The sequence below is a fragment of the Aquarana catesbeiana genome, linkage group LG01 (assembly GCF_042186555.1).
Source record: "Aquarana catesbeiana isolate 2022-GZ linkage group LG01, ASM4218655v1, whole genome shotgun sequence".
Lineage (NCBI taxonomy): Eukaryota > Metazoa > Chordata > Amphibia > Anura > Ranidae > Aquarana > Aquarana catesbeiana.
Genome location: NC_133324.1, coordinates 64,333,416 through 64,359,435, shown reverse-complemented (window position 1 = coordinate 64,359,435; position 26,020 = coordinate 64,333,416). Strand labels below are relative to the sequence as shown.

Genomic DNA, 26,020 nt, shown 5'->3' with positions numbered 1-26,020 from the left:
ACTGTGGCCAGACTATGGACATTCAGATATTTAAAAATTCTTAACAAGCAGTAAATGAACATTCAAAAGAAGTCCTCATTGACCTCTGTAGCTGCAACAACTCTGGAGTAGCTCACCCTCAAAATCAAGAGCAGAAGCACTTTCACTTTAAGCAAGCTATCTGCCCCATTCTCAAATCCCAGCAGTGACTCTGCATCTCAGCTCACCCTGTCTCCCTCACCCAGCAGTAACTCAGCTCTACCTGCTCCCCCCTTCCCAGCAGAAACGCAGCAGCTCTGCTCCACCTGCTCCCCCCTTCCCAGCAGAAACTCAGCAGCTCTGGTCCACCTGCTCCCCCTACCCAGCAGAAACTCAGCAGCTCTGCTCCATCTGCTCCCCCTACCCAGCAGAAACTCAGCAGCTCTGCTCCATCTGCTCCCCCTACCCAGCAGAAACTCAGCAGCTCTGCTCAACCTTCTCCCCCCTTCCCAGCAGAAACTCAGCAGCTCTGCTCCATCTGCTCCCCCTACCCAGCAGAAACTCAGCAGCTCTGCTCAACCTTCTCCCCCCTTCCCAGCAGAAACTCAGCAGCTCTGCTCGACCTGCTCCCCCCCCTTCCCAGCAGAAACTCAGCAGCTCTGCTCCACCTGCTCCACCCTTCCCAGCGGTAACCAGTTGCAGCTGGTGAAGTTTTAGGATGAGGGGGCACCAGAACCCGCCATTCCTTTTTGACCCCTCCCACTTCTCCCCATAAGCCCCACCCCTTATAGAATCCACCCACTCCGTCCCCTGTATTCCACTTGCTTCCACCCTTAGTGTTAGGAGTATACAGCCTCAGAATCACAGAGTATACAGCTCAACATTACAGATACGGTATTTAGCTCAGCACCACAGATACGATATACAGATCAACACCACAGGTACGGTATATAGATCAGCACCACAGATACGGTATATAGATCAGCACCACAGATACGGTATATAGATCAGCACCACAGATACGGTATATAGATCAGCGCCACAGATACACTGACAGCATGACAATACTCCCCCCCCACACGCCGCTCAAGGCAGCCCCTCCCACCTGACAGATGGATTGCGGGACACCCCGCTCACAGCACAACCAGCCCCCCCCTCCCATGGATGGGTCTCGGGACACTCCGCTCACAGCACCCCCCCCCCACGGATGGATCGCGGGACACCCCGCTCACAGCACAACCCCCCCCCCCCCCCCCGCGGATGGGTCTTGGGACACTCCACTCACAGTACAGGTGGGTGGCAGCACACTTAGAGCAAAGTTTCCTGTGCAGGAGGTCCGGCGCTTACTGGGTGTCCTCTTCTCCGGCGTCTCCTCTCCAGTCAGCTTCCTCCGCTCTGTCCCACTTCCGCCAAAGCGCTGGGCATCCAATAGAGATGCCTGCCGCTTTGGCCATTCAGGAAACAGGTCTCACTGACCTGCCTCCAGATTAGCGGGAAGGCAACGCGGTGTGAAAATAGCGAATATTCATTTGCTATGGTCACACAATTGGGTGGGATCAGGGCGCACTCTCTGTGCCTCGAGCCCAACCTTTTTTGAAGCCTATTAGAGCCTCTGGCTCTAATCAGGTGCTTAAAAAAAAAATACACCCCCTCCTACCCCCATGAGGGGCTGGGCGCATGAATAGGGAGGTGGCAGCATGGATAGGGGGGGCGCCACGCACGGGCCGCCACTGGAACTCAGCAGCTCTGCTCCCCCCTTTCCAGCAGTAACTCAGCAGCTCTGCTCCACCTGCTCCTCTCCTTCCCTGCAGTAACTTAGCAGCTCTGCTCAACCTGCTCCCCCCTTCCCTGCAGTAACTCAGCAGCTCTGCTCTACCTGCCCCCCCCCTTTCCAGCAGTAACTTAGCAGCTCTGCTCCATCTGCTCCCCCTTCCCAGCAGTAACTTAGCAGCTCTGCGCAACCTGCTCCCTCCTTCTTAGCAGTAACTCAGCAGCTCTGCTCCACCTGCTCCTCCCCCCTTCCCAGTAGTAACTCCCCTGGGAGCAAAGAAAGCTAAGATCCAACTTAAACAACTTCAATACTTTTTTTGTGAACTTTGAGGATAAATTGCTGGTTAGCTGTTATTCCTCTTCACAACAAATAGTACAGTGGCCTTACCTCAATCTCCATAATGGTGTCTTCAGTGTCCCCAATTTCAGACGTGGAGATGGAGGGGTAGTTGGAGTCAGATTCCAAGCTGCTCTGGTTGGAAGTATTCCTACGGTGTCCAGGGGTTTGCTAAAAAAAAAAAAATCATTATATGCCATTAGAATAATCTGGGAAGTTTATGTCTTTATTTCACAGTTTGTGACCCCATTCAAGAGATTTATCCCTGCTCCCTGAAATAGTGACAGTGTGTCAGAGAAGCCGGAAGTGCTTTGAAAAAAAGAGACAGTGACAAAAACAATTTCCAAATTAGGATTGGGAAAGGGTTTACAGTTTTTTTTTGTTTTTAATTGCGGTTTGTGTCCCGGTGACACTCATGCCCCTAGCAGGAAGTGAGGGGAAATCGGCAAAATAGACTCACCAACAGCAATAAAAACCTGATAGGGGATTAATTCCAGAGATAAAATGATAATTCTCCCACTCTACAAGACTCTGGTCAGGCTGCACCTGGAGTATGCGGTCCAGTTCTGGGCACCAGTCCTCAGGAAGGATGTACTGGAAATGGAGCGAGTACAAAGAAGGGCAACAAAGCTAATAAAGGGTCTGGAGGATATTAGTTATGAGGAAAGGTTGCGAGCACTTAACTTTTTTGCAGAAGGGAGTTTAACAAGACTGGTGGCCACTCATTAAAATTATAAGAAAAGAGGTTTAACCTTAAACTACGTAGAGGGTTCTTTACTGTAAGAGCGGCAAGGATGTGGAATTCCCTTCCACAGGTGGTGGTCTCAGGGGGGGCATTGATAGTTTCAAGAATCTATTAGATAATCACCTGAACGCCAACAACATACAGACATATACAATGTAATACTGACATATAAATCACACACAAAGGTTGGACTTGATGGACTTTTTTCAACCTCGCCTACTATGTAAATCTGACCTGGGCATATATATCTGAAGTGTTTCCTTATCTCTCTCCAAAGCCCTAAGTGCCCTGTCTTTCTGCTGCTCCATTCCTCTGTTATCAGTATGATAACTTCTGATAAGATAGATGAAATCTATTTTTCTAAACCCACGTATTTCTTTAACTACTTTACATTGCTGCTTAAAACCCCCCTGGGGGACTTTTCCCATTTTGTTCATTCGGGGTGTGCAGCGCCATTACCTCTCCCCATATGTGTCTTCCCTATGCTATAGAGTTCTATTATGTATTGCAATTTTGGTGCTCTATCTGAAAGTGCACCAAAACTCCTGAAGCACCGCGGGACATAATAGAACTCTATGGTAAAGTGCAACTAACCGGCAACAAACCCATGGGCACACTGCGGTCAAACCGCATCACATCACTGTGAGAGCAGCCTTACTGACGAGAACAGTGATACAGCTCACCTTGATAAGCGTGACCTCTTCCCGCAAGTTGTCATATCTCTGCTCCAGACGGGTATACTCCTTCACCAGATTTTGGTAGCGAGCCCGCTCCTCCTCCAGGTCCTTCTGGATCTGCAGGTTTTCCTTCACTCCTTCGTTTTGCGTAAATTCATCTTAAAATAAAAAAAAAAAGACCAAACAATGATGTCTACATCATCATCTAGGACAATCTAACAATCAGTCGGGCACTCCCGGACAAAGGCAGGCAGGGGGAGGCACCAAGTACAAATAATTGTGAATATTTTACTATCGTCCTGCAATGGTGAGAAGTTTCTCCACACCGGCTCAAAGCGTGTCTCAGATCTGGCCGAGATTGGGGTTGGTTTGAAGCAGCAAACAACTCACGTTAATTTTGTTGAAAAGGTATGCAAAAAATGTCCCAGATCCTCAGATCAGATACTTGAGCCGACATCAAAAAATGATATTCCAAAATGAAAGACATAAAATATATAAACACCCGGATAAACAAGCCTCAGACGGCATTAGCATGGGATAAGCGTCTGATTAGCAAACTGCATGTGGCTTTGTAAAAGCTCTCCAGAAAATACATCTTGGAGGAACATACTTTGTTCTCTCTGCCTCGGGCGCTGACGTGAGCTGCATAACTTTAGGAGAAAATGAGATTAAACATTCACACTTTGCAAAGGATCCGGTTAAATCAAACTAAAGTTTTTTTTATTCCCATTTTGTGTTAATGAGGAACCAGCGATCTCACTGGGCTCTGTAGGGAAAACAGTAACACTTAAAGCCCTCTACATCTTCAAAGGACCAAACTTTACATTTAATGCAGAACTCCATGTACAAAACTCTTTATTTATAAATAATTCTTGATAGCCACAAAGGATCTACACTCACCGGCCACTTTATGAGGTGCACCTTACTAGTACCATGCTGGACCCCCCGTTTGCCCTCAGAACGACCTTAATTCTTCGTGGTATAGATTCAACAAGGTGTTCCTCAAGATTTCGGTCCATAGTGACCTGATAGCATCATGTAGTTGCTGCAGATTTGTCCGCTGCACATCCATGATGGGAATGTCCTGTTCCACCAGATCCCAAAGGTGCTCTATTGGATTGCAATCTGGTGAGTGTGGAGACCATTGGAGTACAGGGACCTCATTGTCCAGTGGTGAGATGATTGGAGCTTTGTGACATGGTGCATTATCCTGCTGGAAGGAGCCATCTGAAGATGGGGACACTGTAGTCATAAAGGGATGGACATGGTCAGCAACAATACTCAGGGAGGCCGTGGTGTTTAACCGCTTCAATACCGGGCCAATTCTGACACTTTGCTCCTACATGTAAAAATCATCATTTTTTTGCTAGAAAATTACATAGAACCCCCAAACATTATATATGTTTTTTTTAGCAAAGACCCTAGAGAATACAATGGCGGTTGTTGCAACTTTTTATCTCACACAGTATTTGCGCAGGAATTTTTCGAACGCGTTTTTTTTTGGAAAAAAACTGTTTTGTGTTTAAAAAAAAAACAAAACAGTAAAGTTAGCCCAATGTTTTTGCACTTTGTGAAAGATGAAGTTACGCCGAGTAAATAGATACCTAACATGTCACGCTTCAAAATTGCACACGCTCGTGGAATGGCGCCAATGTTCGGTACTTAAAAATCCCCATAGGCGACGCTTGAAATTTTTTTACTGGTTACATGTTTTGAGTTACAGAGGAGGTCCAGGGCCAAAATTATTGCTCTCGCTCCAACGTTCGCGGCGATACCTCACATGTATGGTTTGAACACCGTTTTCATATGTGGGCCGGACTTACGTATGCGTTCGCTTCTGCGTGCGAGCACATGGGGACAGCGGCGCTTTAAATTTTTTTTTTTTTTTTTTTTATTGTTAATTATATTTTATTTTTTTTATTTTGACACTTTTTTGAAAAAAAAAAAAACTGATCACTTTTATTCCTATTACAAGGAATGTAAACATCCCTTGTAATAGCAATATGACATGACAGGTCCTCTTAATAGTGAGATATGGGGTCAATAAGACCCCATATCTCACCACTAGGCTGGGAAGCCTGAAATAAAAAAAAAAATAAAACGATCGCCGCTTCCCAGCCGAAGCGGCGCCGGTTTTTTGAATGGAGAGGCCGGGCATGACGTCATAACATCGCGCTCGGCCTCCAACGATCAGAGACTCCGGGGACCATCTGGTCCGCCGGAAATCTCTATGATCTACATCCGGCGCCGGCGGATCCACTCTCCGCCTCACCGATCGTAATGGTGAGTCGGAGCAGGCACCGGAGAGCGGCGGGAGGGGGGGGGGGGCGTCCCCTCTCACCTCCCATAGGAACGATCAAGCGGCGGAACGGCCGCTATGATCATTCCTATGGTGTAGAGATTCGCCGGCTGAAACCGGCAATATCTGAATGATGTCTGTAACTACAGGCATCATTCAGATATACCCGCTCAAAGCCCAGGACGTCATATGACGCCCTTGGTATTGAAGTGGTTAAATGATGCTCATTTGGTACTAAGGGGCCCAAAGTGTGCCAAGAAAATACCCCCCCCCCCCCCACACCATTACACCACCACCACCAGCCTGAACTATTGATACAAGGCAGGATGGATCCATGCTTTCATGTTGTTTACGCCAAATTCTGACCCGACCATCTGAATTTCGCAGCTGAAATCGAGACTCATCAGACCAGGCAACGTTTTTCCAATCTTCTATTGTCCAATTCTGGTGATCCTGTGCCAATTGCAACCTCAGTTTCCTGTTCTTAACTGACAGGAGTGGCACTGGGTGCGGTCTTCTGCTGCTGTAGCCCATCTGCTTCAAGGTTGGATGTGTTGTGCGTTCAGAGATGGTATTCTGCATACCTTGGATGTAACGATTTACTGTTAACCTTTCTATAATCTCGAACCAGTCTGCCCATTATCCTCTGACTTCAACAAGGCATTTTCCTCCACACAACTGCCGCTCACTGGATATTTTCTCTTTTTCGGACCATTCTCTGTAAACCCGAGAGATGGTTGTGTGTGAAAATCCCAGTAGATCAGCAGTTTTTGAAATACTCAAAACAGCCCGTCTGGCTCCAACAACCATGCCACGTTCAAAGTCACTTAAATCCCCTTTCTTCCCCATTCTGATGCTCGGTTTGAACTGCAGCAAGTCGTCTTCCCCACGTCTCGATGCCTAAATGCACTGAGTTGCTGCCATGTGATTGACTGATTAGCAATTTGTGTTACCAAGCAATTGAACAGGTGTACCTAATAAAGTGACCGTGAGTGTACATCTACCTTGTGGGCAACAAATGCCTTAACAAACCCAGATATTACCTTGTAAAAGTAGCAGTGATATCATCACTTTGCTCTACATAGGCTGTGCAGAGAGCTGAGCTGGGAGAGGAACCTTGCAGGCTCCACCCACTACAGGCTGCCAGTGTTTCGTCAGATTTGGCGACCCGTCGGAATGCGTAACGGAAGTGACGTTTCGTCGCCGCCATCTTGCTACACCCTGCACTCCTCTATAGTAAGGATACACTGAGAAGGGGGCAAGCGGAGACATCTTGTTACCCCCACCGGAGATTTGCATTTTACACCTATTTTTAACAGTAAACAGAGGTTATATAGTGAAAAACAGTACTTAGCCTGTTTCCCCGAAAATACGTGATTGTTGGTGATGGCTGCAATATAAGCCCTACCCCCCAAATAAGCCCTAGTTAAAGTCCTTGTAGGTCTTATTTTCAGGGAAACAGGGTAGGGCTTATTTGGGGGGTAGGGCTTATATTGCAGCCATCACTGACAATCACGCTAGGTCTTATTTTCAGGGAAACAGGGTAGAAATCCATCTGACTGGTTAGATGTTGAATTTTAAAAGTAGCTGATCTCACAGGTTTGCTAATCTGACAGAAGTTCGCTGCTTTTAAAAATTCAACATCTAACCAGTCAGACAGATTTCTAAGTACTGTTTTTCACTATATAAGCTCCGTTAAAATAAGCGTAAAATGCAAAACTCCGGTGGGTGTAACAAGATGTCCACTTTCCCCCTTCTCAGTGTACCCTTACTATGGAGGAGTGCGGGGTGTAGCAAGATGGCGGCGATAGAACGTCACTTCCGTTACACATTCTGACGGGTCGCCTACTCTGACGAAACACATGCAGAAACTACAGGAGAGGGCGGAGACAAGACCAGTCACCCTGCACAAGGAAAGAGCAGCAGTGAGCGGTCTTTATTGCAGGAAGCTCCTGTACAGAGGGAAAGTCTCTCACTGCAAAGATGTGGAAGGAATACACAAAGCACACCAAGATTCAATTAATACACATCACAAAATGTATTTAGACAATTTTTGCTTATCCCGGGGTTCAGTCTTCATTAACTGGTCATGAGGGAAACAAGGTCGTCGATAGCTGCGGTCTCTCATGCTTATTCTATGCTTCCTGCTTTGTAGTGCCAAAAAATAATCGTGTTTTACACCTCCATGTCACATGGATCAAAATTCAGCAGGGAGCGGCCGAAATTCAATCAATGTATGGACAGGCCGATTGTACCCAAATCGATCTATCAATCCCATGACAGAAAACTTAAAAATAGAAAACTTTTCAGCATAAGGGAATTTAATAAGACACGCAGCCATTCACTAAAATTAGAAGAGAAGCGGTTTAACCTTAAACTACGTAGAGGGTTCTTTACTGTAAGAGCGGGAAGGATGTGGAATTCCCTTCCACAGGCGGTGGTCTCAGCGGGGAGCATCAATAGTTTTAAAAAACTATTAGATAAGCACCCGAATGACCGCAACATACAGGGATATACAATGTAATACTGACATATAATCACACACATAGGTTGGACTTGATGGACTTGTGTCTTTTTTTTAAACCTCACCTACTATGTAACTATGTAACCAGCCTGTCAGGTTTTTGGCATGTGATTGCCGTCGGTGGCTAAAGCCAAAAGCAGTAATCGCTGTGCTCTGCCAGCAGGGAACACTCCCCTCGCCAACCCCACCAGCAGAACACAACAGCATGGAAGGAAGCATCCCCCATCAACACTGACTGTATTGATAGGGGAATCGAGCGATTTTCTTTCCTATACCCATGGTGGATGGAAAGAAAATTGAGTTGTCTATGGGCTGCCTTAGACTGGTCATTTTCTTTCTAATAGCCTGCTGGCTGAACTGGTTCTCCCATCCACCCAAGTGAGGTGGACGGAGGAATCCTCCCTGCTGTGCAACCGTATTAAATCATTGAATCGACTTCCATCGAGCAGGAGCGGCCACACATGGATCGAAATTCCGACAGTCCCTGCTGAATGATCTATAGTCAGCTTTACTGGGTCACTTTAAAGGGCTTGTAAAGCTTAATTTTTTTTTTTTATATTAAAATAATAAACATGTTATACTTACCTGTTCTGTGCAATGTTTTTGCACAGCGCAGCCCTGATCTTCTTCTGGGGTCCCCCACCGGCGCTTCTGGCTCCTCCTCTTCTGTGAATGCCCCAATGGAAAGACACTTTCTATGGGAGCACTTATTCAGGCTTGAGACACCAACAGCACAGCTCCCCCCCCCCGTCACAGAATATGACTGACAGAAGCAGGAGACAATGGCTCCCTCTACTAATAATCTGCCCAGTGAGATGGAAGAGAGACTTGCTCTCGTGCACAATGCTGGATCAAGATCGGGTTCAGGTACAGTGCATCTGGAAAGTATTCACAGCGCTTCACTTTTTCCACATTTTGTTATGTTACAGCCTTATTCCAAAATAGATTAAATTCAATATTTTCCTCAAAATTCTACAACTAATACCCCATAATGGCAACGTGAAAGAAGTTTGTTTGAAATCTTTGAAAATGTATTAAAAATAAAAATGAAAAAAATCCCATGTACATAAGTATTCACAGCCTTTGGTCAATACTTTGTTGAAGCACCTTTGGCACCAATTACAGTCTCCAGTCTTTTTGAGTATGATGCTACAAGCTTGGCACACCTATTTTTTGGCAGTTCCTCTCATTCTTCTTTGCAGGACCTCTCAAGCTCCAACAGGTTGGATAAGAAGCGCCGGTGCACAGCCATTTTCAGGTCTCTTCACAGATGTTCAACCTGGTTCAAGTCTGGGCTCTGGCTGGGCCACTCAAGGACATTCACAGAGTTGTCCCGTAGCCACTCCTTTGCTATCTTGGCTGTGTGCTTAGGGTCGTTGTCCTGTTGGAAGATGAACCTTCCGCCCCAGTCTGAGGTCCAGAGCGCTGTGGAGCAGGTTTTCATCAAGGGTGTCTCTGAACATTGCTGCACTCATCTTTTCTTTAATCCTGACTAGTCTCCCAGTTTCTGCTGCTGAATAACATCCCCACAACATGATGCTGCCACCACCATGCTTCACTGTAGGGATGGTATTGGCCAGATGATGAGCGGTGCCTGGTTTCCTTCAGACAGGACACTTGCCATTCAGGCCAAAGAGTTCAATCTTTGTTTCATCAGACCAGAGAATTTTGCTTCTCATGGTCTGAGAGTCCTTCAGGTGCATATGGCAAACTCCAGGTGGACTGTCATGTGCCTTTTACTGAGGAATGGCTTCCGTCTGGCCACTCTACCATACAGGCCTGATTGGTGGAGTGCTGCAGAGATGGTTGTTCTTGAAAGGTTCTCTTCTCTCCACAGAGAAACGCTGGAGCTCTGTCGCAGTGACCATCGGGTTCTTGGTCACCTCCCTGACTAAGGCCCTTCTCCCCCGATCGCTCAGTTTGGCTGGCGACCCGCTCTAGGAGTTCTGGTGGCTCCAAAATTCTTCTATTTACGGATGATGGAGGCCACTGTGCTCATTGGGACCTTCAATGCTGCAATTTTTCTGTACCCTTCCCCAGATCTGTGCCTTCACACAATCCTGTCTCGGAGGTCTACAGACAATTCCTTAGATTTCATGGCTTGGTTTGTGCTCTGACATGCACTGTTAACTGTGGGACCTTATATAGACAGGTGTGTGCCTTTCCAAATCATGTCCAATCAACAGAATTTACCACAGGTGGACTCCAATCAAGTTGTAGAAAAATCTCAAGGAGGATCAGTGGAAACAGGATGTACCTGAGCTCAATTTTGAGTGTCATGGCAAAGGCTGTGAATACTTATGTACATGGGATTTTTTCGTTTTTTTATTTTTAATAAATTTGCAAAGATTTTAAATAAACTTCTTTCACATTGTCAGTATGGGGTATTGTTTGTAGAATTTTTAGGAAAATAATAAAATTTAATCCATTTTGGAATAAGGCTGTAACATAACAAAATGTGGAAAAAGTGAAGCGCTGTGAATGCTTTCCGGATGCACTGTATATATAAGGGTGTGAGGGGGGGAATCCCGTGGCACAGAATTTTTTTTACCTTAATGCATGAAATGGATTAGGGTAAAAAAACCTTTAGGCTTTAGAACCACTTTAAGCAGAAGCCCCTTAAATAAACACGCATAATCTGATAACATCGCACTCACCTTCAGAGCGGAGGAGGATTCGTTGATTGAGCTCTTCTTTCTCTTCCTTTAGGTGACTGTTCTCATCTTCTAGTTCAGAGACTCGCTGGATGAAGTGATGTAAAGAAGAGAGGCATCGATCACTTTTTAAACTGCAGCTAACCATCTGACAATGTCACTAGTTAGAAGTGATATGGACAAAGATGGCAAAAAAATCTGAGAGGCTTTAATCTTCTTCTACTCTATCCAAAACAATAAAAAATTATTGGCTGGATCTTTCTCACACCAAAAGGCCACTGTCTGTTTTGTGTATGTTGGGTGAACTTCCAATAGTCGGGGAACACTTGCTGTGAATCAGTAGAGAACATTCAAGTGAACATTCACAAGTGAAAGCCCTTCCTCCTCTTAACAAATTTACAAAAAAATGTATTTTTAGGAAGTGGGTGCTTTTTGTGGCAGGTACCTACTTCCTCAATTCTCGTCTAGAGGAGAATTATGCCAGCTTGGCCCTCAAACTTGCTCTCCTCCCCACCTCCCATCAACCACAGCCTCCTGGCACATGTCACATTGTTCCAGGAGGCTGTGGGACCAGTCTTACAGCACTACTGGGCCTCACGCATGGGAGGTGGGGAGCCAGGAAGTCATAGACCGCTCCTATATCCAGGATAGCAACACCATAGAGCCAGGGGCAGGCAAAGAAGCAATACTGCCGAAGTGTCAGTTTCTTAAAAGTTTTGTAGCTTCTGAATCTTATTTTTTTAAAGAGTGAATATCCCCTACCCTTGCTACCTTCAGGCGATCCCTGAAAACTCATCTCTTCAGAAAAGCCTATCACGTCTCCAAATAATCTTCTACCACTTCCATCAGCTCATTCCCCCCAGTTACAACCTTTTGTACCACCTGCTACAACCTATTAGATTGTAAGCTCTTCTGAGCAGGGCCCTCTTAATCCTCTTGTATTTTATTGTATTATAACTGTATTGTCTCCTTTTTATATTGTAAAGCACTGCATAAACTATCTCTTTAAAGTATAACTATAGGCAAAACTTTTTTTTTTTTTGGATAGAGTAAAGGGGGGGGTTATAACCCCTGTCAGATTGGCCCACTGCAGAGATTTCCATTCACTTCCTGTCCCGTAGCCAAACAGGAAGTGAGAGGAAATCCCTGCAAATTAGGGGAATTCCTTGGGGACCCTCAGGTCACCATAACTAGTATTCCCATTGGAAGATCCCCCCTCGCAAGGACTCAACACTTTCATGCGAGCTCCCTCGCATGGTGTTGAGTGCTTGCGGGCGCGCTCCCATGATACAGCCTGTGGCCATAGCTGCTCACTGTATCACTCGGCCCCGCCCCCGGCGCCCCGCGTTATTGGATGTGATTGACAGCAGCGTGAGCCAATGGCTGCGTTGCTTTCAATCCATCCACTCTAATCAATCAAGGGCCAGGCTGAGCGGCGAAGAGGATGTCAGGGGCGAGCGCGGGAGTTTCGAGGGGTCAGGTAAGTAAGACGGGGGGGCTGGTATTGTCAGATGTTTTTTCACCTTAATGCATAGAATGCATTAAGGTGAAAAAACTTTTACCTTTACAACCCCTTTAAGGCCAACATCATATGAACAGTTCAGCTGTTTGGGATATGGTTTCCACTTACCTCAAAGTAGAAGTCCATTTAAAAGCTAACCAAGTCTAAAACCTACTCCCACCCCCCATCCGAAGCACTATACTAACTACACTGTAAAGCAAAGATGTCTATACTTACCTAATCTAAGGGTGCCCTGGTCCAGTCACTTGATCAGCTCCCAGCACTGGCTTCAGTGCAGAGGAGACCCAACTGACAATGTATGCCCCATAGTAAGTCTATGGATGATGTCAGCGTCCAGGCTCTATAGTCGTTATCGCTGCTCTCTCCTCTCCCCTAAAGCCGGCCGCTGGGGGGGGATCATGTGATCGAATTTCTCAGGATAGTTAAGCACAAAGATCTTTCCTTTGCAGGGTAGCTAGTATAGGGCTTACAATGGGGTGGGAGTAGGTTTAAGCTTAGCAAAGTTTTGACTTGCCGTCTACGTTAAATCCTAACTGCCCCCCTCCGTATCTCAATCACCCCCTCTTTTCCCTCCAAAAGCCCCTGTTTAGCTTATAAAAGCTTATATGTTTAGCTTAGTTTTTTATACTTACCCTTTTCAGATGTCTTCAGGCAGGTCACATGAAGTAAAGGGTCTTCGTTCTCTGCATTTTCCCTGTCTCAGGCTGGTCCTCTTCTGATACAGAGAGCAGAGCTGACGTGATGTAGACAGCACCACTCTCTGTTTCAATACACTATGAATGAAGGGCACTGTGGCGGAACCCCCTTAAGGGCCAGCACTATGATGCCTATTCACTTATAGCATGTTCTCAGTGTTCCTAGTTGAATGGTAATGGGCATCATTCAAACAGGAAAACTGAGGGCATCTTGCAGTGGAGTAGAAGTACTGCAGGGGACAACTCAAGATTTAAGATGGTTTTTGCTACCTGAGCTGCTTTCTAATTTTTAAGCCCAATTGGGGGCCCATCGGAAAAAATAAATAAAATTGTTTAACATCACATCCTCGCTGGCTTGGAACGCTACGTGAGCAAGGTACTAGTGAGGGTGTGACAGTTCACTGGCCCAGCTAGCCTCAATTTTAATGTATAAATACCATTCCTTAACAAGAGGAATTTCAAGTTAAAAAAAGGGACAGGTCATATAATGTGGCCATTCAACCAAACGGTGTCCTCGCCCTTGGAACCTGTGACCAGGCTATGGACATGGTCAAAAATTTTACAGCAGAAAAGCTGAACTGTTGAGAAGACAGCTTGAATGACTTTAGTGATCTTTGAGGATAAATTATTAGACAGTGTTTGCAGCTACAAAGATCAGTGAATACTTTTTTTAAAGCTCAAATGCCAACTGTTAAGAATATGTAAATACCTGAATACCCATAAGCCTGGCGCAGGTTCACTTTAAGTGCTAAATCTTCTCTCAGCCACTATGTCTCCATCAACCCAACCACTGCTCTAACTTGAAACCCCTTTAATAAACCTCCTACACATTGTCAATATCCCTCAGTATTCTGCCATACATTAGTCTTTGGTGAGCCTACTGTTGCCCTAGGTCCAACTTCTCTGCTTCTAGAGGTGATCAGGTAGGAGATTGGTGGGAAAAAAAAAAGGAATACTGGGAATGTCCATTCTCACCGACTCTTTTTCGAGTCTCTTTGTTCCTTTCACAGCACCTCCCAATTTTATTTGGTGTGCCTCACCGTTTGAAGAGCCATGCTAAAGGGAATAGAAGAGATACCTGCTGTAGCTGCTGTTTCTCGCTCATATAGGAGTCCTCTACAATCTTCCTCTCATCTCTGCTCCTTTCCAGTTCTGCTCTCAGAGCCTCGATCTCCTCTTGCAGGCTGGCCAGTTGGTTATCATCCTGCTGGTTCTGCCGTTGTCTCTCCAATGCCTTCTGCAGCTTCTCCACCTCTGCTGAGTGAGAGGTCGTCACTATCACTAGCTGCTCCTTCAGGTCCTTGTAGTCTTTGTTCTAGAGGAAACAGACAGGGATCATTGCACATCAAAGACAAGCCGAGGATTTTTATAGCAACTGTTGTAACCTGCAACTCCCCTCCCACACCTCACAGCATTAACACAAAACCTTTACTGCTCACGCCTTTCATATTTATTATATTGTTTTTTTCTAAGTGTGGACATGCGGGATTCCTGCGACAACAGGAGTGAAACCATCTCACTGGGCTTCAAGGAAACCTGCCATTGTTCACTGACTGTCTCTAGCATCACTGGTCCAACACAAGCAGGTTTGGTGAAAATAAAGTCACAACCCCTTATGTAAATACTTGGCTGAAGTACTAAAAGCAATGTATTAGGCAAGACAACCAGGCAACAAGTGTTTTCAGAAGGAGGTGTCAGAAACTGCAACCATGGTCAACCAGGGATCTGTGGAACCCTATATTCCTCCAGAGATTGTTAGGGGCGATGGTGCCTGCATAGCTCCAGGGCCAACACTAGGTGGTAAAACCAGCAGCTGACCCAATTATCTTTTTTAGTTGTCTGTAAATTTGGTTGTCCAATCACCACTGTAAGTGTTGCATTCTTCCTACTAACCACCAATGTAAGTGATTTGTACCCTACAAAAGTGTACCTGAATCTGCCCACGTTTACTAAAAAATACAGACTCACTTTTGGGAGGATTGCAACAAAATTACATAAAAAAACAGTAATTTTTCAGAGAACTGATAACCGGTAACCTGCAGTATGTGTGTAACCTGCAGAACTGTTTGTAAGCAAAAAATAAAGAAAAAACACAAAAAAAAAACAAATAAATGGTTATTCTGTATATTTCTGGTTTTCTAATGACTGTATTGTGTTTGTGTGACACACAGGAGAGCCTAGTAAGAAAAGGGTTATTGTGTTCAGTTCATGCACAAAGCTCTGTCTGGGTGTAACTAGGACAGGAAGAAGAAGTGCGATTGTGAGATGTCTGTGCTGACAGATGACTTCTATTCCATGATCGATACAGACACCAAATACCTTTTATTTACTCCTATTTGTTTTCCTCTCACTGCCCATGGAGTTTAAATCCCATCTGGCAGGCACTCATATTTTTTTGGGAAAAATAACTAAATTTAGGAAAATCTAACACTGTACACCATACATGTTACAACACAATCATTTGATAAAAGAATCACATCTTTGATAGAGCAAAAGCTCTTAAGGGGCAATGCATAGCAATCCTGGAAGAAATTCCCATTGAATTCTACCACACTGATCTTTTTCTTTGTAATGCCGCGTACACACGACCGGACTTTCCGGCCCAAATTCATTCCATCGGATATTCCGATCGTGTGTGGGCTTCATCGGACTTTCTCTTTCGAAAATTCTGACGGACCTAGAAATAGAACATGTTTTAAATCTTTCCGACAGAATCAATTCCTATCGGGAAAACCGTTCGTCTGTATACTAGTCCGACGGGCCAAAAACGACGCAAGGGCAGCTATTGGCTACTGGCTATTGAACTTCCCTTTTCTAGTCCCGTCGTACGTCATCGCGTTCTAAACGATCAGACTTTGGTGTGATCGTGTGTAGGCAAGTCCCTCTCAGCGGAACTTTGTCGGAAAAACCGTCAGTTTATTCTGACAGAAAAACCGGTCGTGTGTACGCGGCATTACATCACACAATGGCGGGGAGCATCGATAGTTTCAAAAAACTATTAGATAAGCGCCTGAACAATCGCAACATACAGGGATATACAATGTAATACTGACATATAATCACACACATAGGTTGGACTTGATGGACTTGTGTCTTTTTTCAACCTCACCTACTATGTAACTATGTAATTGTAACACTAGTTATTTTTAAAAGATGAAATCTAAGATTGTTATTGTTGGGTTAATGGCCAACAAGACTGGTGTGTAGCCAGAATGAGAACTGTTTAACCTCAGTCACTAGATACAAGCTCTGAGATTCCAGCTGTCAATTTCCCCGGTGGGTCTGGTATGGTGTTGGTGACTGTAAAGCAATACAGGCAGTTTTTATTACTGACACAAGAGGTCGTATGTTTTTTGTTTCCACTGCCGAGTCGTCTTCTCGCAGGGAATTAAATGCACCATTATACTTGGATGGATGAGCAGTGACTGACAACGTTTCAGATGAATACTGCCAGTGCATCTCCTGGTACCCTAGAAGTCGGATGGTGGAGAAAAGGACGGGTCTTTTACTTACTTTATCTAAGTCTTCAACATTTAATTGAGCTTGTGTATGTACAGTGGATATAAAAAGTCTACACACCCCTGTTAAATAGTCAGATTTATGTGATGTAAAAAAACGAGACAAAGATAAATCATAGACTTTTTTCCACCTTTTAATGTGACCTATAAACGGTACAACTCAATTGAACAACAAACTAAAATCTTTTTGGTGGAGGGAAGTAAAAATAATAAACTAAAATAATATGGTTGCATAAGTGTGCACACCCTTCAACTAATACTTTGTTGAAGCACCTTTTGATTTTATTACAGCACTCAGTCTTTTTGGGTATGAGTCTATCAGCATGGCACATCTTGACTTGGCAATTTTTGCCAACCTGTCTTTGCAAAAACACTCCAAATCTGTCAGATTGTGAGGGCATCTCCTGTGTACAGCCCTCTTCAGTTCACCCCACAGATTTTCAATCAGATTCAGGTCTGGGCTCTGGCTGGGCCATTCCAAAACTTTAATCTTCTTCTGGTGAAGCCATTCCTTTGCTGATTTGGATGTATGCTTTGGGTCGTTGTCGTGCTGAAAGATGAAGTCCCTCTTTATGTTTAGCTTTCTAGCAGAAGCCTGAAGGTTTTGTGCCATTATTGACTGGTATTTGGAACTGTTCATAATTCCCTCTACCTTGACTAAGGCCCCGGTTCCAACTGAAGAAAAACAGCCCCAAAGCTTGATGCTGCCACCACCATGCTTCACTGTGGCAATGGTGTTCTTTTGGTGATGTGCAGTGTTGTTTTTGCGCCAAACATTATTTATTTATTTATTTCAGGTACTTATATAGCGCCGTCAACTTACGCAGCGCTTTACATATACATTGTACATTCACATCAGTCCCTACCCTCCAGGAGCTTACAATCTAAGGTCCCTAACTCACATTCATACATACTAGGGACAATTTAGACAGGATTCAATTAACCTACCAGCATGTCTTTGGAGTGTGGGAGGAAACCGGAGTACCCGGAGGAAACCCACGCAGGCACAGGGAGAACATGCAAACTCCAGGCAGGTAGTGTCATGGTTGGGATTCGAATCAGTGACCCTTCTTACTGCTAGGCAGGAGTGCTATCCACTACACCACTGTGCCGCCTGTATCTCTTGGAATTATGGCCAAAAAATTCAACCTTGGTTTCATCAGACCATAACACATTTTCCCACATGCTTTTGGGAGACTTCAGATGTGTTTTTAAAAATTTAGCCGGGCTTGGATGTTTTTCTTCATAAGAAAAGGCTTCCGTTTTGTCACTCTACCCCATAGCCCAGACATATGAAGAATACGGGAGATTGTTGTTACATGTACCACAAAGCCAATACTTGCCAGATATTCCTGCAGCTCCTTTAATGTTGCTGTAGGCCTCTTGGCAGCCTCCCTGACCAGTTTTCTTCTCCTCTTTTCATCAATTTTGGAGAGAGGTCCAGTTCTTGGTAATGTCACTTTTGTGCCATATTTTTTTCCACTTGATGATGGTCTTCACTGTGTTCCATGGTATATCTAATGCCTTCTAATGCCATGTTAAATGACTCCTATTTAACATGAATTTGAATGTGATTTCTTAACTCTGAACACAGCTACATCCCCAGTTATGCAACCACATTATTTTAGTTTTTCATTTATTCTCCCCCCCCCCAAAAGGTTTCAGTTTGTTTTTCAACTGAGTTGTACAGTCTATAGGTCACATTAAAGGTGGAAAAAGTTCTGAAATTATTTATCTTTGTCTCATTTTTTTTACATCACAGAAACCTGACATTTTAACAGGGGTGTGTAGACTTTTTATATCCACTGTATATATATATATATATATATATATATATATATATATATATATATATATATATAAAAAAAATAAAAATATGATATATTTTTTTATATATATGATATATATAAAAATGATTTTATATATGTTTACTGTATATATATATATATATATATATATATATATATATATATATATATATATTTTATATATATATATATATATATATATATATATATATATATATATATATATATATATATATATTTTATATATATATATTATATATATATATATATATATATATATATTAATGAGAGAGAGAGAGAGAGAACGACACGGTACAAGAAAGGGTTGCAGCACAGAAAGCTTATTTTATTGTTCATACATCAGTGAAAATCACAAGCTTTATAAAGGGCAGGGATGCCTGAAATGCCAATGTAACTTTTGCTGGCTGATGTATGGGCAATAAACTGAGCTCTCCTTTTCTGGTGGTCACCTGTGACACACCTTGTTGTGTGCACAGAATCATAAACTATATATATAGTTTATGAGTCTGTGCATGCAACAAGGTGTGTCACTGATGTGCATACATACAGTACTGTGCAAAAGTTTTAGGCAGGCGTTATATGAATATGAAATAAAGTATATATAAAGTAAAAAAAAAATATGAAAAATGCTTTTAGAAATAGAAGTATTAATAGTTTATTTTTTATCAATTAACAAAATGAAAAACAAAATGAACAGAAGAGAAATCCAAATCAAATCAATATTTGGTGTGACCACCCTTTGCCTTCAAAATCGCACTTGAAGGAACTCTGCAGGTAGGTTGTTCCAAACATCTTGGAGAACGAAGCACTGCTTCTGTGGATGCAGGCTGCTTAAAATACTTCTGTCTCTTCATGTAATCCCAGACGGACTCTAGGATGTTGAGATCAGGGCTCTATGGGGGCAAAACCATCACTCCTTGTTGTTCTTTACACTGAAGATAGTTCTTAATGACATTGGCTGTATGTTTGGGGTCGTTGTTCTGCTGCAGAATACATTTGGGGCCAATCACACACCTCCCTGATGGTATGGCATGATGGATAAGTATCTGCCTGTATTCCTTAGCGTTGAGGACACCATTGATCATGGCCAAATCTTCAACTCCATTTGCAGAAATGCTGCCTCAAGTCTACAAGGAACCTCCACTATGCTTCACTGTTGCCTGCAGACACTCATTGTACAGCTCTCCAGCTCTTCGCCAACAAAATGCCTCCTGCTACGGCCAAATATTTCACATGTTGATATGCTGCCAATTTTCTGCCCCCCAGTTCCTATGTTTTCATACATAGCTGAGTCTCTTAGCTTTGTTTCCATGTCAGAGGTATGGCTTTTTTGGCTGCAATTCTTCCATGAAGACCACTTCTGGCCAGACTTCTCCAGGCAGTAGATGGGTGTACCGCTGATTTCTGACAGTTTTGTTCTGATGGCACTGCTGGATATCTTCCGATGTCAAAGGGAAGTAAGCATAATGTGTCTTTCATGTCCTTCGCTGACCACTGCGTCTTTAGTCCTCAAAGTTGCCTGATCAATGTCCTCACTGCTGAGAAATACAGGCAGATACTTCCTAATCATGCCATACCATCAGCTTAGTTCTCAAAGATGTTTGGAACAACCTACCTGCCGAGTTCATTCAAAAACTGAGTTCAAGTGTACTTCGAAGAATTGATGCAGGTTTGAAGGCAAAGGGTGGTCACACCAACTATTGATTTGATTTGGATTTCTCTTCCGTTCATTTACTTTTCTTCTACTCATTTTCTTATATACACACACATTATACTTTATATCCACTCTATGCACTTACATAAGACCAGGCTGTTCAACAAACGTCAGAGCGATAGGGGTTGGGACAAACAATAGCACTGTTAGGGGATGCCAAAACTTTTTTTTTAAGTAAGCAAACAACTTCCTTGTGTTCTTCCTTAAATCTTAGTGTGGTTTTTGTATTTCTTCCAAATCTGTGCAGTAATCCAGTGTGAGACTTTCCCCCTGTACAGGAGCCTCCTGTAATAAATACCGCTCACTGCTGCTCTGTCTCAATGTGCAAGGTGACTGGTCTTGTCTCTGCCCCCCTCCTGTAATTTTCTAAAGGCAGCCTGTAGTTTGTGGAGCCTGCTGGGTGGGTCCCTGGGTCCCTCCCACAGCTCTGCTCTCTGCACTGGCTATGTACAGCACAGGGATGATATCACTGCTACTTTTACAAAGTAATATCTAGGTTTTCAAAGGCATTTGGTGTATTTATATTCTTTGTGGCTATTAAGGAATATATTTAAATGACCAATTTTGTGTCTGGAGTTAAAGTGGCTGTTAACCCACAGGGTTAAATTTACATTATCCTCTCGGCTGATTCATATAATGTCCCCCTGTGTCTGTGCTTTATAAAAAAAAATGCAGCTGTATCTGTTTACAGAGCACAGATCAGCGCTCACGTGACCCGCTGGCTTTCTCCTCTCTCAGCCTGACAAATGCAGCTGGCGGGGCCAAGGATCCCCGCTGACATCAGTCAGGAGGGGAGGAGGAGAGGAAGAGAGAGGCGGCCCTGCCCGCTGCAGCTGTCGTGTGAGAGAGGAGAGAGCCGGCGGGTCACGTGCGCACCGATCTGCGCTTTGTAAACAGGTATATAGCTGCATTTTTTTTATAAAGCAGAGTCACAGGGGGACATTACATGAATCAACAGAGGATATTGTAAATTTAAAGTGATTGTAAAGCTTTGTTTATTTAAAAAAAAAAAAAACAACAAACATGTTATACTTACCTCCACTGTGCAGCTCGTTTTGCACAGAGTGGCCCCGAACCTGCTCTTCTGGGGTCCCTCGGCGGCTTCTCGCTACATCAGATAACCCCCTAGGAGAAGCGCTCTCCCGGGGGATTACCTTGCGGGCGCACTCCCGAGTCCAGTATTCGGCGTCCATAGCCGCTGAATGTATGACTCGGCCCCGCCCCCCGGGTCATTGGATTTAATTGAAAGAAGCAGGAGCCAATGGCAGTGCTGCTATCAATCTATCCAATCAAGAGTCGAGAACCCCAGGCAGAGAAAGAGCACTTCCCCGCCAGATGAAGTTCCAGGGCTCAGGTAAGTAAAACGGAGGGGCTGGGGGGGCAGTCACTGTCATAGGATGCATTAAGGTGAAAAACACAAGGGTTTACAACCCCTTCCCCTAATTTGAGCAGCAGGTGGGGAGGGGGCAGGCACGGACACGGACATGGAGCTGACAGGCAGGGAGGGGAATAGGGAGAGGACGGAGGAGAGCACAGAGGCGACAGCGGATGACGGAGGCACGTAAACTGTCCATGGTGTCAGGGCTCAGCAGCCATAATATAACGTGGTTAGTTTACAAAGGGGCGGGCAGAAACTGGCAGCATCAGCCAGGTATTTCAGGTGATAGAAGGGGCCAAATTACACAGCACAAGTACACTGTGCAGGGAGGAATTACATACACACACTACTGCGCATAAGTGACCGGAGTTCACCCATTTTACACGAGGGAAACTGATCAGCCCTGGATATGATGTATATACATTGCTTTTTTTATGCCATTTTCATAGTTTTCAAGTACACTATGATTTTATTAAATGTGAAACTTCTACAGTATTGCGCTATGTGGCGTTTTAATGTTTTTCATGCACTATGGATATTGAGTTTTACGGAGTGTTTCTGGAAGTTACTTCCTGGCTTGTTTGGGAGTCCTCTATTGTACACCATTTGTGGCCATCCGAGAGGACGCACAGGATGCACGGGCTCCTATTGAGTGGATCTGAGATCTAACTGAGCGCTGTCTGACCCCCCTGAGTAAAGGTGGTCGCTGGCTCTCTGGTAAGCCTTCAACTGTCTTTGTGTGGAGGGCGACACGCTGGTGACTCTTCGGTTTCATACTCACTACACGGATCCTTTATCCTCAACGGATCTTTGTATTTTTTTTTTATGGGACTTCTTTCTATGGGCTTTAGTAGTATTTTTCCATTTGAATATATTGATTTATGCACTTTATAGCAATTTTACACTATAATTTATGTAATTGCACATTTCGCGCTGCGCTTTGTTTATACTGTATAAGCACTGTGCTGTATAACATGCTTTAAAAGGAACAGGATCTTTATTTTTTATTTTTTTTTTAGGTTAACAAATGCTTTAACTTGGCCTGGCAGTGCACCTTATTACATGGAACACTGAACGTGAACAATTTTTAACCACAACACACAGTTGGTTCACACGTGCACTGAGGTATACTACAACACAGCCCGCCTAAAACCCCGTAAACACGGGCAGAATGTCAGGATACATTTGCTGGTTTAAAAAAAAACAAAAAAACAGCCAACATTCTGCCACGTGTATGTCAGTCTGTCCGCCAGAAGCTGGCTGTTCTGTCAGACGTGCATGCTGGAAAACGCGCATCCGACCGACTCCCGATCAACGCTCTCAGCCAATGGCAGAGAGCGCTGATCGGAGTGTTCTGGCGAGGGGGCCGTCTCCGTGTCAGAACAAAATAGCTCAGCGGGGGGGAGATCGCTGAACTAACCTTGCATGGTAAGTACAGCGGCTCCGATTGAAGCTGACTTTTTTTTTTTTCATGCAACCCGCTGGACTGCAGGAAAAAGAAAACTGTAGTGTTTACCCGGCTTTAGTGTGATGGGGTGCTATTAAAATGAATGGCACCACAACTCACTGCACTGTTTTGTGTGTTTTGCCTGTAATGTCATAGTAATTCTATACTTCAGCAGCCTCGATGATGGAGCTGGTTGTGTGCAGCGGACAGAAGCACAGAGTGGAGCTGTCCGCAGGGAGGGATGGAAACGCTGACAAACGTCACGTTTTATGTCTTGATGTTTCATCCTTTAGATTTGCCCCCAACGTGATCAGAAAGTCTTCTTACTGCTGGATGAGAGACTTTCTCTTTATAACCTGACAGTCAGAAGACTCCCAACAGAAATCACCACCATGTCTTCTCTTCCACTGGAGACTTTAAACATTAAAGACAATCCAGAGAAGAAATGAAGTCAGGTCCGGATCATAGAACGAGGTGATTAACCGCTTCAGCCCCGGAAGATTTTACCCCCTTTCCTGACCAGAGCACTTTTTTGCGATTCTGCACTGCGTCACTTTAACTGACAATTGCGCGGGCCTGCGACGTTACACGCAAACAAAATTGATATACTTTTTTTCCCACAAATAGAGCTTTCTTTTGGTGGTATTTGATCACCTCTGCGGTTTTTATTTTTTGCACTATAAACAAAAAAAAAAAAAGAGTGACAATTTTGAAAAAAAATAGCTATTTTTTACTTTTTGCTATAGTAAATATCCCCCCAAAATATATAAAAAAAACCACATTTTTTCCTCAGTTTAGGCCAATATGTATTATTCTACATATTTTTGGTTTAAAAAAAAAAAATCGCAATAAGCGTATATTGATTGGTTTGCGCAAAAGTTATAGCGTCTACAAAATAGGGAATTGTTTTATGGCATTTTTATTATTTTTTTTTTTATTAGTAATGGCGGAGATCTGGGTTTTTTATCGTGACTGCGACATTATGGTGGACTATTGTCATTTATACAGCGATCAGTGCTATAAAAATGCACTGATTACTGTGTAAATGACACTGGCAGGGAAGCGGTTAAACACTAGGGGGCAATGAAGGGGTTAAGTGTGTCCTAGGGAGTGATTCTAACTGTGGGGGGATGGGCTTCCACTCACATGACAGCAATCACTGCTCTCGATGACAGGGAGCAGTGATCTTTATCATGTCACTAGGCAGAACGGGGAAGTGCCTTGTTTACATAGGCATCTCCTCATTCTGCGGCTCCGTGACACGATCGCCAGGACATCGAGTCCGTGGGTCCTGCGGACACAGTCACGCTGTACGTGGCGGGTGCGTCCGATAGTACCGCCACTTAAACGGGACGTACAGGTATGCCCATTTGCCCACCGCTGCCATTGTGCAGACGTATATCGGTGCGCATCGGTCGGCAAGTGGATAAGCCAGTACTCCAGGACCAAAATAAAAATACATCATAATATAGGGCATGCCAACAAGATAAATTGACTGTCACTTTGACAAATTAAGCAATAATAAAAGGGTAACAGGTATAAAAGGGCAGGCAAAAGACGTGCTAAACCACCTATTATTATCTTCCAGTTCTAAATGTAAGCAGGTGCAGGCTGCGGTACTTCCTCCAACCTGAAGGTGGCACCATGCCTTTTCTTCAGTTTGGCAGGAGTTCAGTGGGGAGGTAACATCTATCTCAAGCTCCAGTTGGCCATCTTGGGGGAGACGGTGATCCAATTGGATACCAAAGGCCCGTGAGATTTGTGCGGCCATCTTGACGAAGGACCCTATAAATCTAGTGGCTGATGTCATTCGGTGTGCCTGCAGTGAGGCAGTAAGGTAGGGAGAGAGCTCTGCTTGGTAGGGAAAGCTCAGATGAAGAAGTAGGGAGAGATTCCGGACGAGCAGAGACGTGTAGGATTCCTTTTCAGGGTGTCCCTGTTGCACCACTCCCAGACAGACTGCCTGTGGCTTGTGAATACCGCAGCAGCCTAGGGGAACCCAGTGGGGACCCCCCCCCATGGTCTAGAAGCCTTGTGTGGTAGACTGTTCCTGATGTCATCACGCCCATAGACCATTGATGATTACTAATATAGGAGAACCAATACATTTCAGGGGTTCATATATGCTCTTTTTATATGGGCTTAACGTTTATCTAAACCCAAAACCTAAAATGTAATATATTGCAGATTACTAGTGTTTGGTGTTGTGGTTGAATTTGTTTTCTTTTTTTCCCCAAGTATCTTTTGCTTTATTTTTACCTGATGAGGCCCTTTTTCACATGGGCGTTTTCAATCAGGTCCACCTGTTTGCAGGTGGACCTGATCATAAGGTTTATGCATTCCTATGGACAGGTGGGTCTAAAACGGACTTGTGTCTGTTTACACCTACCTACCTCCGGGTCTGATAAAGTCCAATAAAAAAGCAAAAGAAAAAAAAAAACTTTGAAGACTGTGTCCTCTTCTGTTTTGGCGAACTTGATCGGAGGTAACCAGGTGTACACCCGGGACGCCCATAGAGCAGAACGGGGAATCTCCATGTCATCTCTGCATTAACTGAGTGGACATGGAGATGCATAGCTCAGCTCCCAACTGTCCCTGATTTGGAGCAATGTCCCTCTTCCCCCCTCATTTGTCCCTCATCTTGGTCTGATCTATATAATTGTATATGAAATGCACTTTTTTCCTTTCAAAAAGTGTTTCCCAGTGCTAAATCTTTCATCTAAATAGCTGCATTTGTAAATTTTAAAAGACAATATAAAGGAATAGTAGTGGTAAAAAAAGCACTTATGGATTTAATTAACCTTTTTTTTTTGGTTAATTCTCTTTTAAGGGGGTGTGGCAGGGGGCGTGTCCTATGCCTTTATACATTTGCTAGTAGGTGTTCCTCATTCCCATCTCAAAATGATGGGAGGTATGCTACAGGCCATGTTTGCAGGTTTTCCTTTACCTTGCA

At 44.1% G+C, this 26,020-nt stretch overlaps 1 protein-coding gene across 2 annotated transcripts in view; it reads right to left on the bottom strand.

Moving 5' to 3' along the window:
- MYO5B (myosin VB) overlaps nt 1-26,020 on the bottom strand; it is a 394,698-nt gene that overhangs the window by 48,285 nt on the left and 320,393 nt on the right. For both annotated transcript variants that reach the window (XM_073619562.1, XM_073619572.1), the window contains exons 22-25: nt 14,260-14,496; nt 10,968-11,052; nt 3,494-3,645; nt 2,117-2,236 (exon numbers count right to left, since the gene is read on the bottom strand). In XM_073619562.1, the coding sequence (XP_073475663.1) occupies nt 2,117-2,236; nt 3,494-3,645; nt 10,968-11,052; nt 14,260-14,496 (594 nt within the window). The remainder of the gene's footprint in view (nt 1-2,116; nt 2,237-3,493; nt 3,646-10,967; nt 11,053-14,259; nt 14,497-26,020) is intronic.